The 15,613-nt window shown below is 39.3% G+C and overlaps 1 protein-coding gene across 5 annotated transcripts in view; it reads left to right on the top strand.

The window, feature by feature from the left end:
* Positions 1-15,613, top strand: part of LOC119474909 (palmitoyltransferase ZDHHC14-like) — a 53,542-nt gene that overhangs the window by 15,429 nt on the left and 22,500 nt on the right. For all 5 annotated transcript variants that reach the window (XM_037747259.1, XM_037747256.1, XM_037747258.1 and 2 more), the window contains exon 3: positions 3,561-3,721. In XM_037747259.1, the coding sequence (XP_037603187.1) occupies positions 3,561-3,721 (161 nt within the window). The remainder of the gene's footprint in view (positions 1-3,560; positions 3,722-15,613) is intronic.

Here is a 15,613-nt window from a genome sequence, read left to right on the forward strand (position 1 = left end):
CACAGTGATTGTTTCATTGTGTTGTTTTTATTGTCACTTGTTCTTAAATGTTTACACATGTGGTTCTGCTGTTTTTTTTATAAAAGCTCCACCAAAGTTTCCTTGATTTTCCTTTTTTTTTTTTGTCATCATTACTTATTTAAAATGTTTCATGAATTTGTAAAGTGAATCTGGCTACTCTGCTGTCAGCTCTTTATAATTTATTTGAATAAATACAACAATAAAAAAAGTAATAATTCTTAGTATTGACATAGAAAAACAAACATGCTTGTGCTATAGATGTTGATTGTTTAATGTCCCGAGATTTTCCTGGTGTAGATCCAGATATTTTTTGCCTGCAGGAACTTTGCACAAATAAAAATAAATCATCACAATCATGACATCAAAATACATGTAAAGAGGGGGGAATCCTACAAACTTTAATGTGGATATTATTGTTTAACTAATAGCCAACAGCATTGTGGGTTGTGTTTGCTATGTGATGATGCATTTTTCATGCACTTAACCCTCCAGACAGGAAACAAAGAACTGAGTTCTTTCCCTGCATGACTGGAGTAGTCATCTCCTTCCAGCATTTCTTAAGGAATTGTCCTCTCAGCGCTGCCTAAATGTTCAGAAATCTGCTGGCATTCTCTTGTCATTTGTTTTCTTTCTGGTAGAACTGGTCTTTCTGAAAACATACGTTTTGTTCTTTCTCAGGCTGTAGAGCAAGAAGATACAATTTGCTCAGTCGTTTTGTTTTCACCAACTCTTCGTCTCAGTATATCTCAGTTGTGACCGTTGCTCTTTACAATACAGAGAGAGTAGCCAAAGTTAATTGCAAGCCTATTATGAGGAGATAATTGTGCGATGTGATGCACACTTCTGTTGTCTAGTTTTTAATATTGTGGTCGAGTGCGTGAATCAAGGTGGAGGGAAATGCCTTCTGTTAACAAGCAGTATTGAACACATCTGTTGAAGATCCCTAAAGCCTAATAGTTTCTCGTTTTTGTAATCTACATTTCCAAAACATTACTGTTGCAATAGTGACATGCAAATGTAATAATATGAGATAATATAGACTAATTAGGCACTTACTATATAAAACAATGACAGCCACATTTGGAAGATCATAAGCAGAATGATGGTCTGTACAGTAGCACTGCCTCAGCTAGAGATGGGAATATGCCCTGTATTAAATTACAATCTCAGGACACAGTGCTGGATGATGTGTCTCCATCCATCCAGCTCTGAAGACTGAGGCTGGGGAAGAGTCACAAGTCACTGAGGGCTATAAAATGGACGCCCTGTTAGCAAGTGTCTAACACGAGTTGTGTATATTGTACATTGACACAGTCAGTGTCCAGTACAATGATCTTGGGAACCTCCAGGCGAGTTTTTAAACTGGAAATATGTTTGTGCCGCTCACTGTTGTCCTGCCTGCAGACTCCTGCTGATGTCCCAGACAACACAGTGTTTTTTTGCTTAGTTCAGTCTCACTCCAGATGTAGAGAAGCAGCAGGACTGGCCGGTGTCCACTCAGATGGGCTAATGGCACTAGTTGTACACAGTGTGTCTGTCACTGTCACAGCTTAAACATTCTTCAAAACAGCAGAAGTATTGTATGTGTCTGAGTTTTTATTTTAATAAAAAATAGTGAAATGGCTTATTTAGCTTACAAGGACGGTATACTGTACTGTATCTCAGCACCTGAGAATATGACATAATGCCAGCCACTTGTGTTTATAAAATAAGAAACTTGCACATTTTCAAAAGTGCACTAATACATTCGTAAGCCTCTGTGTTCTTTGCTTGGTTCTCATATGTTGGCTGACCTTTTCGCCTGCCTGAAGGGCAGCCATCTCCAGCAGTTCAGGTGAACGCGGGGAACGTGTGCATATGCTAGAACCCCAATTAGCAGACATCAGCAAATCTAAGTAAATGCTCCAGGTCCATTTTTTTTTTTTTTTTTACAACCTCCTCATCCGTTATCATTGATGGAACCCAACATGGCGAGCCTAAATATAGTTTGGCTTGGTTTATCAGAATAACAGCTGTTGGCATAGACCAGCGGATGTAACTACCCCCCCAAGGTGTTCCCATCTGAAGGCTGGTTAGATAGTGGGATAGTGATATGTCTATCAGCAACCTATCATACATATTACTTGAAACTCATACTGCCTTGATACATTTAAAGAGGGTCTGCACAGTGTGCCATTTTGGTAAAAAATGATAAAAGCTTTAGTGCAGCATTCCTGTAACATTAGTTATGAAATGTGGTTGAATATAACAGGGTAACCACAATGGTTGACCCCTTGTCGCTTTATTATAGCTATCAGTGTCGCTTTAAGCATCCTCAGTTCATTTATGATCTGTAGTCATCGTTTCTCTGACTTTTAAATGGCACTCAATCATGTAGTGCAGTCTAATGCACTTAGTGAATGGCGGTAATATCTATCCACCAACCAGCTCCATCTTTTCCTCCATCATTCAATGTAATTCAGCCTCCTCACAAAACAAATGGTGCTTTTCCTGCAAGAGTCAGTAATACATTACAGTACATTCCAATAACTAATCACCTATACCTGCACTAAAAGGAGACACTTGGTCCAATGTAAAGTATTCATTTTTTTTTTTTTTAACATTTGCTCTAAAGTCTATTCTAATGAAAGTCACTTGACAAAAGTATTAAATACAGATGTATTTTCAGAAAAAAGAATCAGTACTTAAAGATTGTGTTGAATATTAGCACCAGCCACATGCTAGAATTGCTTCACTCACCAGCCAAAAAAACAATGGTAACCTATTGAGTGTTAAAATTTGGAATCCGCCAGTCACGGTGACAGTTGGACAAAAAAGTTAATATCCAACCCTATCATCATTAACCCAACCGGTTTGCATGTGTCACTTTATTTCAACAGATGAGTAGATAAACAAGAGCCTTTTTGTAAACACTGAACCTTGGCTCAACTCGCAGTCCTATTTTGCATTCCTCAACAGCATCCCTGAAAACAGATGGTTACCGCATGTTCATTTAGTTTCCCTTGTGTGGAATGGCACCTCTTTTGAGACCCCAAACTCAATCCAACGGACCAGAGACTAACAAATGAAATGGGATGCGGCAGCCTGTGCCCCACCTCTGTGGGACTAAATGTGATTACAGTAATAACCACCTGCGCCGTTGGACGTTTAATGGGATTATGCTAAATTATCTCAATAGAACAGATTACAACGCAGGGGACTGACCCTCATGTGTGTGCCCATCTGTATATCCACTTACTGTCGAGTCACATGTATTAAATCTCCCTAAACTTCATGGCTTGTTTCTACTACAAGTAGTTCAGTGTTTTGCACAGGCTTGCTGTGTACAAATATTTATGCTAAGAAGAGCAGGTTTTATTTGAGCAGACAGACACATGCCCCTCGGGACATCAGCCGATGTTTGTCCAGTAATCCTCAAGACTCTGGCTATTTGAACTTTCAGGTTTTTACGACTTAGCTAAGAATTACTGTTCAGAAAGAACCCTGTGTCTCTTGTCTGCTATTTGCTTATTTCTCTTTATCTCTTCCTGTCCTACCAGTTGTCCGTTCCTGGCGCTGCAGTTGACCCCAGTCATCCCAGTCATAGGAGGTGTGCTGTTTATGTTTGTATTGGGGACCCTCCTCAGAACCAGCTTCAGCGACCCAGGGGTGCTGCCCAGGGCTACGCCAGATGAAGCAGCAGACCTGGAGAGGCAAATAGGTAAGACTCTAATTCAGTTATTTTAGATATGAAAAATGGCATGAAAACTCTTTATTGAGGTTTTATTTCTTTGCTTCTGCGTTTTTGTGCTTCTCCTGACTTCTCTTCTCACTATTTCTGTATTCTCTGAGCGCCCCTCTTTATTCTTTTACCCACTATTATCAGTTATTGTATTTTATATCTCCAGGCTCTTCCTCCCTGTCTGAGTCCATGGTTACCTTTTATCTTAGATACTGTATTTGTCTTTGAGTAGGCCTCTCTGCATGGTACTGATCCACGGGAGCTACTGTGTGCCTTTACAACCTCCTTTAAAGAGTGCCAGATTATCTTGCTGATGTGTCTGGAGTTTGTCTGTGTAGGCAAAGAATTGAGGATCAAGCTTTCACTGACTTTACTGGCACTCTGCGTTTAGGCTGAGGTGAAGTATTGGTGCTGCTTCGAACCAAATAGCTTTTGATCTGTTTATTTCGCTCCACCTCCTCGTAGAGTCCCCGTCTGATGTACGACCTGACTCGTAAATTTCATCTGAATCTAATTTGTGATGTGAAAGGTAAAACTGTTGGTGCATTAGGAACCATTTGATCCGGTGTAACTGAATTACCAGCATCACAGCACTGACGGTAGCTCACCACGAGTCAGAAACAGCTGAGGCAACAGTTTGTGATGTGGATGCAGTCGGTTCATGAGATTCATAGTTGCCTCTCTGTTCACAATTCATTACATCATACAGTATATAGAGGAATCAGTAATTAATTTTAAATTAAATGCATTAATGCAAGAAACCCAGTATCTGGATGCAGCCCCTGTTCGGATGTAGCTGTTTTATTACCAGTGCGATTTCTAGTAGTAGTACCACTAGTAACTAGTAAAAAATTGAGAATGAGAAGTTGTCAAATGGCCACTGAAGGCTTCTTTCTCTACAATTTTCATTATATTTGAGATATCTCAAGGATATAGGGATGCAAACAACTCTCTTTTCGGCAAATGCTGCTTTTTTTCACGTCAGTTTGGGTGGCAGTAACGTGACGATTGCTCAGTAAGCATTAAAAAGTCCACTGAAAGCGCTGCATTTCCATATACGCCATGTTTATGGGCGTAATGAATGAAAAAATTAATTAATTATCTTTATTTACATTGCGCTTTTAGAAGTTTTAGATGTGATTTGAGTTAAGTGATTCACATGTTTTTGTTGTTTTAGTTATTTTTGGCACATGTTTATTTTATAAATTAATTTAAATCCAATACATAGGCTAGATAAAACATGGGATGAAAAACGTGTTCCCCCTTAAAATAACCTTCTTTATTTTCACCGAATAAGAGTGCATTCATGTTTCTAGTAAAACAATACACAAACCATCATTGCGGCATCTCTTGATAAACCTTACTGTGAAGATGTCAATAAATAAATAAATATTAAATAAGATCTAATGATTCTTAATTACAAAAGTTCTGATCAGTCAGGAATAGTTGTGGTTTTAAATATTAAGAGCTATTTACAGACTGTGTGGGCTAAAATGCACAAGAAGCTTTATTCTCCTTCACAAAAATCACTACATGTTTGTAATCAGGCAGGCAAACTCATTAAAATATGCAATAATTAAGATCAATGTACAGTATATGATGGAATAGTGGCATTGAAATGTGTCAGAGGAACCAAATTTTGGGCTTTTAAAGCCAAAACCTTATCTCCAGGGGAGAATGCCGTCGGACCCCCGTTGCTGGCTGCTGTTTCCCACTGGGTGGCTAATCTATATCCTTTAGAATTTCCAATTTATTCAAGCATATAGCCTAAGTCACATGGGTATATGACACGGGCAAATTTTTCCCCGACTTTCGCTAGCTGTCTCTTTTTTTTTTACCATACCCGTGTTTCCATCCCTGGTTAATGGACATGTGTTGCATTCAATATCATAGTTATTGGTGAAGTATTACACATTTGTTTTGTTTTTTATTTCAATTAGAGCTATTGAAGTAGTGCTTTTTAATTTCATTTATCAAAGAAAATGTTGGGAAAGACAATATGAAAGCAATGAAAAATAATTTACCTGTTCAGAATTTGTATGAGGCCACTACATAAATGCAACCATCAGCAATGATAGAAGTTGTGCGATACTTTGGTCAGAGTGTAGTCCGCTACATTAGGCCTCTTTGAGAGGAGGTGAGGAGATACTCAAGGGCACTTCAGACTTTACACTGGAAATAATGTCATTTTAGTAAGTTGTGGGACTGAATTGCCAGTCAGTCTGCTGCCCTGTAGCTAAATGGATTATCACCACTTGACTCAAAGGTTTAACTTTTTAAACCCTCTTTCTAAAACCCCCTTCAAAGTTTTGGTCCTTTTTTATTTGGAATGTGAAGCTTCTATTTGCCAGCGATGGTTCTTTTCCATGCTTCGGGCCACTGGGGCCTCATTAAACAAACTCTGGACTGGCTTAATTAATCTCATTAGGAGACTTAAAAGCTTTTGGAGGGAAGCTAAAGTACAGAGAGCTTGGAGCAGCGGGCTGAAACAGCACTGTGCAAAAGTACCATGCCATGCTATATTGGCAAGCATTTTTTTCAGAGGATAAACAAATTAAAGGCTGAAAATATGAACAATGTTGACCTAAATACCGCACTCTGTCCCCCCCCTTTCTACCATCATTTCATCCCAATTGGCTTTTGTGCTGTGTTCATTTCCAAGCGTAGCAATTGGAATTGCAATTGTTTCTAAGCTTGAATCTCTTGTTCGCAGACAAAGGATTGTTGTCATGTTGTTGTTGGTTGCCTGTAGCTGAATCGGTGTCTTTGCAGGTGGTGAAATAATAGAACAGATTAGGCTTTTCCTAAAGGAAAATTCTGTTGTTGTTTTACAACATGTTTCCTATTTTTGTAGCTTTTGCTGTCATAACCCAGTCGGTTAACGTAACGTTTTTCTCACCAGCTTAATTGCTGAGATATGTGTTTACTGACACAGCTTTACAATGGAGTCCAAGGCATCTCCAACACATGCATTCAGACAGATGTTAAACAAGTCCAAGAAAAGGTTTAGAGATGGATGTTTAGATTAATGAGGTTAAGCTTGTTTCAATTGTATAATAGCTTGTAGTTGCGATGCCCGTAGGTATCTGTAGTCTTTCCCAGAAAGATCCACATCCAATCCCATGGCTGCTAGTAGACTAATAGACTGCTTTAGTGTTGGTGCCATTATGGGTCCCATTATCTTCCGTTTGAGAGAGCCTGGCTTGTAATAGCATGAGCATTTTATACACACACAAACATAAATACTTCAGGTGGCTTGTATGCTTCAGCTAGGAATGTTAGATTTAAGCTACTGGTAAAGGTCGCTGTGTTTTCCCACAGCTAATAAAAAGTTAGAAACACAATTTATTCATAGAGTTGCTTATTGCACTCTTGCTCTTTCTTCCTGTTTTCTCTTTATTTCTGTCTGTCTTTATAGTGTAGTGTCTTTACTTACACCCGTTGCTCTGTCTTTCTATTAAAACCACTTTCTTTAGTCCAGACCTGTGCAGTGCAGTGCAGCGCTGTTTGGTTCTAGCCGTGGCGTGGCAGCTTGTCATGCAAGACATTAGTAGCACATCTGTTAGCTCTTAACCTCATCATCCAAGCCCATCTCAAGCCCAACCAGCCTCACAATGTCCTCTAGGAGAAAACACATATGCCTCTCTTTCTATGTCTCCCTTCTTCACTCTTTTTTATCACTTGTGTTTTCTCTTTGCCAGTTTGTCTTGAAGCGGTGATGAAAATGCATTTTGGTATTGCAGAATAGTTTATACTATACTAATATTTTAAGTTATTTATTCATTTTGTGTACGTGTGTTTGTACATGCTTGCTCTTATGGTAACACTTTCACATGTCAGTGCATAATGTAATGGCTCTTTACCACTTAAGGCTTTGTTTCCCATATGCTCGGTTGCAGCTTTTTTGATTTACAATTTGATATACAGCACTTTGCTCACTCCATTTACATAACTGTCACACATTTATCTCCAATAAAAAATTCCATACAAAATCTTGATCAGTTAGAGGGTATAACCAACATTTATTGAGTGTTGCAAATGACAAACTACCTATTTATTACACTCTAAATTATATTTTACATCCATCTTGTGCGTATGTATTCTATGTATGCATGTAGCTGTTTTAATTAAAACAAAAATCCTACTTCAGCCTCCAATAGCCCAAGAAGTTTTGTAGTTCACCAGCAGCCTCATGAATAGATGATGATGTTTTCAAGTCAAAGTGCTACATGGCTCAAGTTCGACACCGCTCCTATTGATCTGTTGACTAAACAGTGGGGGGCATAATATCTGTACACTATGAGACATCAATGTCTCTCTCTGTACTTTAGGAGGGAAAGCTAATAGCTAGGCCTCCGCTGTCCTCATTGTGAGCAGACATCTCTGCAGTCTGCCAAATGTCTGTGAAAAGGCGGTAAGAGTGGGTGGTCTGAAGTATAGCCTACCCCAAACAAAATCAAAGATGGCATGTTTGCATCATGAAACATAATACTGTATGTGTCATCCTCATTCTCAGGGGCGAATTCACAAAGGGAATGTGCGGCTTTTGCGGCCGCTAAACCTGCACAAATAAGACAAAAAGAAACAGTGTAAAGTGCCCCTTTCTCACTAGACAAAAACCCACTAACACCCACTAACATCTGGCTTTTGCCTTCAGTGGGAAAGGTCACAATAATCATTCATTTCTGGGACAAATGACACTGCAGTAGTCACAGGTATTTATCGGCTCTAGCTCCGATCAGCAGTGTTGGAAAAATGACACCCGGATGGACACTTATTTTTGCCCTTTTTCCGGTGCGATGCTATGTAACTGCCCTGCCAAGCAAATAGCGTCGTGGTGCTCCTGTGCTATTTTCACTATATTTTAATTAGGTGATATGCATATATTTGGCACAAAATTGTCCCCTTTCTATGCAATTGGGCCTCATTGCAAAAACAGTCCAATTCACAACTAACTTAAGATAGTTGGTGGTAATTGAAGCACATTTCATGATCATGGCGAAGTCGTCATCGTCATGCTGCGCTGAAACTCATTTATTTTGGGATGCAGTGACAGGATGCAATGACATTTTTGTCATGAAAATAAATGAATAAAAGCTCCCCCCACATGTCATTTATGGAAATCTATGAGGAAAAAAATAAGAATAAAATGAAGGAAAAATAAGGTTATTATATAAACGAATAAATAAATTATTGCTTCCCTCTCTTTCCAAAAAGAAGGGCAAATTGTTTTTTTCTCTGTAATAACATTAGTGCAATATCTTTTGTGAATCGGACCATGAGACGGGCTAGATAGCGGGTACAAGTGATGTGCAATTCATGGTTCTATCAGCAGCAGCAATCCATTCTTTTCTGAATTCGCCCCTCAGTATCTTGTCACTCTACAGTTTACCTATAAAGGGCTGGGGGAAAGAGTGTGGGGCCAGGAAAGGTAGCCCAGCTTGTTGTTTATCTCTGCTTGAGATGGAGACGAGCTGATTTCTCTTCAGTGTGCCGCGTTTGATGTCTCTGCATGTCTGCCTGCCTGCCCAATATGTCAGGACTAGACAGGCTGGCATCAGTTCAGCTACCACATGCCAAATCCAAAAGACTCTGTGAAGCATTAATCAGAGTGAGAGATGGTCATAGCTGTCCGTTTCCTTCCTTCCACCTAATATGGTCCATGCTAGCTGGTGAATGTCAGGGCAGCCACGCTGTCTTTCCAAAGCTGCCAGGCAGACTCAGGGCCAGCAGAGGAAATAGATTTTGGAAGGCTTAAGCTGCCGGAGGAAGGATGGGCACATCAGTAGAGGCTGCAATGACATTTAGGCTTTTCATGACTGAAGGAGCAGTCAATATGGGTGTTTGAAGATGGGGACTTAAGTGCTCTGAAGTGCATTATTTTTTTTTAAATATCTTTTTCCTTTTTTTATATATATGTATCTATGGGTATATCTGAAGAGAAGCCCATGTATGCTAAGTTAGGCCAAGAATATCCATGTAGTATGTGTGGGATGAAATTTTGCCTTGGGGCTAGGAGTGCAACCCACCGCTTTGTTCTTGTGCTTTGTGGTTGGCACCCCACCAGCGTTGGTAGTGAACCCTGACTTTATCCACTCAAGTGTATATTGTCATAACAAACTGAAAATTGAGCAAGTGTGCTGCTTGTACAAAGCTTGAGCCTCGCTGAGAGGACAAATGCCAGACACTTTGCTGAGTGATGTGATGATACTCTGTAAATGTTTGGCATTAAATATCCTCGTGGAAGTGTAAAGACCGCTATTGGAATCATTATATAGTGCTGATATTGGGAATTTAGATGTGATTTTTCAAACTTAGTTCAGCCTTCTTGCACTCTGTCACCATCATTTAGCCTCTTTTGATTTTTCATTTCATATATATTTCATAGACGATGGCGGACTGACAAACCGACAAACAACAGATGCATTGTGGAGGTACCAGGGTTGTGCACTTATCAGACTTGTCTGTTGACAAGAACTACATTCTGGGTAATGGACATTCATGTTTTGGAGTTAGTTTTTCAAGAGTTACCCAGACGCAATGAAGTGAGCTGAAAATCATATTTTCATATTGTAGTTTTGGACTTCTTGTTTGGTATTTCCGTAACTAACACAAATTAGATAATTTCACTGCTACAAGAAATAAACTTCTCTTGAATCCGAAAAATGAAAGAGTTACCCAGGCAATGGACTCATCTAAATTTTCAGTTACAAGTTACAAACCAAACATATTAGGTTTTAACCAGGGGTTGTCTAATCAATAGAGGTCGACCGAATTCTTAAAGGACGATATAATAACAATAGTTTGGAGCAGGAAAAATCCGTTAGCCGATTAATTAATTAGGCCGCCTAGTCGGCTACTTTTGCATTCGCTGTTTTTAATAAATCAGTTTTTTGTCACTCTGAATTTAATAATTCGTGTGATTTGGTAGATAACGTCATTGGAAAATGTTCTGTTTATATTCAATGGGCAACGTACTGTTCTGTTCTCAAGGACGGGCCAGGATTACTTCTGTTGTGCATCTCATACATTGTTAAATGCCACTCTTACAAACCATTAATGTCCCGGGGTAAGGAGGATACTTAAGTGTGCAATGTAATTTCATGAATGGATGGTTACATGTCTGGATTATTTGGAAGAGAGAACGCCAAATTTGTACAGTAAGCAAGTTAAAGTAACAGTGAATGATATCTTTTCCTCCCTGGAGAAGAGCTGATAGTGTTATATATTCGAAAGATACGTTTTTTCTCCCCCCGTGGAAATGATGATGTAAAATCCCCGCGTGACTGGTTGCGGCTGTGCAGCCATCAGCCACTATCAGAGCCCAGTTCCGCCAATAATGATAGTTTGTAAAACGTACTAGCGTCGCAGATTAATCGCCCAAACTGATTTATCGGTCTACATCTACTGATCACATAAGATTTTTCTTTCTTTTTGTGATCAAATTTTCTTACTTTGTTTTACGGCAAAGCAATTCATTAAACCCACTTAATTCTCTAACTTGCACCCTGTTTTAATTACTTTGTGTTTATCACTTTTATTTGTTGTGAAATGTTTTGTTGGGGCTGCTTTTTTCAGTGTCCTTGCCAGAAACTTAATGCAGATGCCAAACTCAAATACACAGCCCATCACCAGAGAGAAAAACCCGCTCAAGCCATTGTAGCTTATCACATTAGATGCAGCTTCCTCTCTCTTTAGCGATACTGCGAACATGCTTGTTGGACTTATAGATCTGCTTGTGGCGCTGACTTTTGCTTCGGCTGGAGGCAAATGTGAGATAAAACTAAGGCTCTTTTCATTATGAGCCGTGTCTTGAACATCACGAGATGTTAGAGGTGGCTACTTATTTCCATCTTGGCATTTGTATCCCTTAAATGCTGACCACTGCACTGTTACATGCCACTAAACATCAAAGAGCTGGCACCAATTTGAATTTATCATCAGAGATAGTGCAGTCCACGGGCCTGTATTGATTCTGACCTCCTGTTGGCCTCCAACTCTAGAAATTAAAAAAGGGAAATATATCAGCCAGAATGCTCCAGTGACTCCAAGATGTGGTCGCTCATAGTGACGGGGTCTATAAGAAGCACAGTCTCTTTAACTCATATTAAAGCCCCTTGTGCCCTTGCCACGACGATGTAATGTACGTCTGTTTGACATAGTGCTGAGATGTTCGTCCTGTTGCAGTAAAGAATGAATTAATACCTTGTTTTGAATGACAGTCCGATCATAATTCATGCTGGTACGTAAATTGCTACCTCGACTCTCTTCCTCCATCCTCTCCCCTCTCGGTGTAGCCATCCACCCTAGGTCACATTCATGTTTGACTTCATTGTTATTGGCTGAATAATAAGTAACAGGTGGGCAGCCAGTGGAAAGAGGCTCTATTACTAAGCCACTTGACATCTCAACTTCTACATTTGTGAATTACATGGACCTCAGCCTATCCTCTCTTATTATGACTGACAAAGGGGGCATGCCGGCAAGGGAGGAAGAGTTTAACAGAGTTCAACATGACACAGATGGAGAAAAACTGCTTGGAGGAGAGGATGAGAGAGTGTAGATGGCTAAATAACAATGAGCAGAGTGATGGACAGATGCAGAAGATGCAGTGTCTCCCGGTATTTTACCAGTTGTTTTTAATTCCCCATGGGTAATTAAAAAGTGCCAGTGTCAGGTGTTGCTTGTGTTTATCCCAGTAGGAAACTGTATCTTTGATATCCTTGCTCAAGAGAAGCTTTCTTTGTTTAGCATCTGCTTGCAAAACCCCCAACATCCAGGACATGGTTATGTAACATAGTCACAGGTTTATCCACGCACCCTACAACGTAAAGCTTCTCCTACAATCTACCCTTTATGTCATTTTGATCATGTGTGCTGTTAAGAGTCATTTTGCACTCTTTAAGGTGCCGTAGGCAAAATATATTTGTCTTCTATTCTTTTCTCTCAATCTACCTTTGTTCTTGGCTCATCCCCAGGCGTACAGTGACATGGACATGAAAAAGACATAGATAAAGAAATGATCGTCAGTGGATGATGGAGCTGCAGGTGGCAGTGATAGAGGAATAGGAATATAGAGCTGTCACTGTAGAGCTGTTTTATTGGAGACAATGAAAAACAAACTTGTTGTGGAGGAGTAATTACACTGGCCTGGATTGACCCAATATGCTGATCATTCATTCTCTCTTGCCCCATCTATTATGCCTGCACTAAGCCATCCTGCACACACACACCTTCTATCTTAATGCACTTCAATAACATAAAATATATATGCATGCAGGAAAGCGAACGGTGTATGCTGTCGTCCAAGGATCCGATTAGGTCATAGTAAAGACACTACCACATAACCAATAATACCCGTAGTAATAATTTTCTATTAATTATCTGTTTCTTGCTGTGTTGTGCTTCTCTGCACTCTGCCGACATATTCTGGCCTCGTCAATTTGGGCTGTGTATTGGCAAGAATCTGGCCCTGTAACATCCAACATCATAGCACTACTTTTTGCGCAATCTGAGCCACTGTCTGCCACAAATCTTTGCATGTAAACTATCAAAGATAAATTAAATCAATAGTGTTTTTGAGAATCAATGCAGTATCACAACCATAATATCGCGATACTCAAGTGTATTCATATTTTCCTACACCCCTATTTCCAACACCTCACCATGCCCTCACTTCACATCATCCATCCTTCACTCAGACAGACGTCACATCTCTGTATCCGGACTATTGAACTGATCCCTCATGGTCATGTCCAAGGCCTTTGTCAGTTCAGCCCAAAGTGACAAAATCTGAAGCGGAGGACATTGTGTTGTGTTTAGGTTCTTTTATTTGCCCTCAAAGTCGGTGGTGGCTGCTGGTTACGGTGCGCCGCAGACAGACTGCTCCATGTATCCCTGTGTTGGATTTTATTGGCCAAGGTTTAAATAAAAAATGATGCTCAGCAGCAAACCAAATTAAAAACAGGTTGGCACAGCAACCAACCCAAAGTCCCAGCAGTATAGGTTCAGGTCTGCCCATTCAGTTTTTTCCTGTGCCACATTGCTCCACAAGTAGTTTTTGAATAGCTTTAACTTGAAAAAGATTCACTCTGCTGTTTTAGCTCTGTGACAGGTGTTACTGTTCTTGGCTTGCTTCAGAGCAAGGTCAGATAGCAAAACACTTTGGCTCTGGAAATTCACTGCAGAGAAATTTCCTAAGCTAAAGTCACTTAAGATGCACTAGTTGAAAGTTACTCAACTTCACTAATTTCCTGAAATGTAATCATGTTAATTTCACTCGATAAAGTCAATATCCCGGTTCAACCTGCACAAACCTCAGAGTGGTGTTTTCATTTTTAAAACAGATTTGATGTACCGTACATGTAAACAAAATACTGGCAGACAAAATTGTCCTATGCTTGTGTAGGACATTCTTCTCACATACGGTTATTTACCAGTTCTTTACAGCAGGACAATGCACACATAATATTAAAGTAGATATAAGGCATCTTTGCAAGTATTATAATTGCTGCACTGCTCTGCATATCTCACACTTTCTCTCTGCTGTTCTTAATCTGTTGTTTAAAAGCACTTTTGATGATTATCCACATACCATAGATTTATCAGTGAAGAGATATAAGCTGTTGTGGAACATTGATTTTTCTAGGTAATCTAGTGTTAGGCTCTGCAGTTAGACTAAATACTCACCACATAAAAGCTGCTTATTTAGTTGGTAAACCATTGAAAAGCCTCCATCAGCTAATCCTTATTTAGTAATTGTTTTGAAAAATTGGAGTGATATCAATATAAATTGGAGTGGTATAAAGGTTTTCCTATTTCATGGCTTAAACAGGCTAGGAATTACTATTATTTTGGCATTTAGAACCACACTAAGCAAGACCAGAGGGAGATTAATAGCACAGGTATAAAGAAATAAAGCCAAAAGGTAGTTTCTGGGGTAACATGTATAAAAAGTTGGATGTGAGATTTATTGGAAGTAGCAGCTGATCCAGCATTACCACTACTCGAATTGTCCCTGAAATAATACTGTTTGCTTTAATCCATTCAAATACGAAGATAGCAGTACTCCGTTAAATAAAAAAGAACACCTCAGCATGTTGTGGCCATATATCTGTCATTTAAAACAGTGAGTAAAATCATTGTAGCCATCTGTATATGAGAAAATATGATGTTTGTGAGTTGAGGATTGCAGTAGCTTTTTTGCTCTGGAGGGATTGTTCTACTCTTCTGGACTGATATTTAAACAGGGTTAATTTCCTTGTTTTTAAAAAGCATTTTCATTCAAACAAAATAGATGTGGTCTGTTATAATTGTGCATGGATTCCAGATTGTGAAACAGTTTATTGTTCCCCTCTATTGCAGTGTAAGTGAAACTTAAGCAGCACCGCATTGTCACATTTTAAATTTATTCATCAAAAGTAATATCTTATGAGACCTTTTGTACCTGTATTGGAGACTGCAGTATGGGATTCAATCATTGATAGCTTGTGTGCCTGCAAACCATCCAACACAGCACAAAACAACTCACCTTCAACTTTCCACTGTGGCTTTTCAAGAGACATCACGTGGGCTTATGTTCCATTTAAATGGTTTGTGAAACCCACTCTTTTAACACCAGCATCAAATAATGTGTGCTGTAAAACTTACAGAACTGAACCACAGTCTTTTTGCATTTAGAAAGAGCTAGTCTTTCTTTTTAATCTTCTTAATTGGGAAAATCCTGTATGTTATCTGAAATATGTTTAAGATCTTTCATTTTAGGATTGATAATTCACACTTTTCATAGTGTGTTTGAAACCGTTTTTTTGTCTAGTCAGCTGTTATGTGCAAGACCTTGACATCGCTGCTTGACTGAACAGACTTAGCTTG

Source organism: Sebastes umbrosus, chromosome 16 (genome assembly GCF_015220745.1).
Source record: "Sebastes umbrosus isolate fSebUmb1 chromosome 16, fSebUmb1.pri, whole genome shotgun sequence".
NCBI lineage: Eukaryota > Metazoa > Chordata > Actinopteri > Perciformes > Sebastidae > Sebastes > Sebastes umbrosus.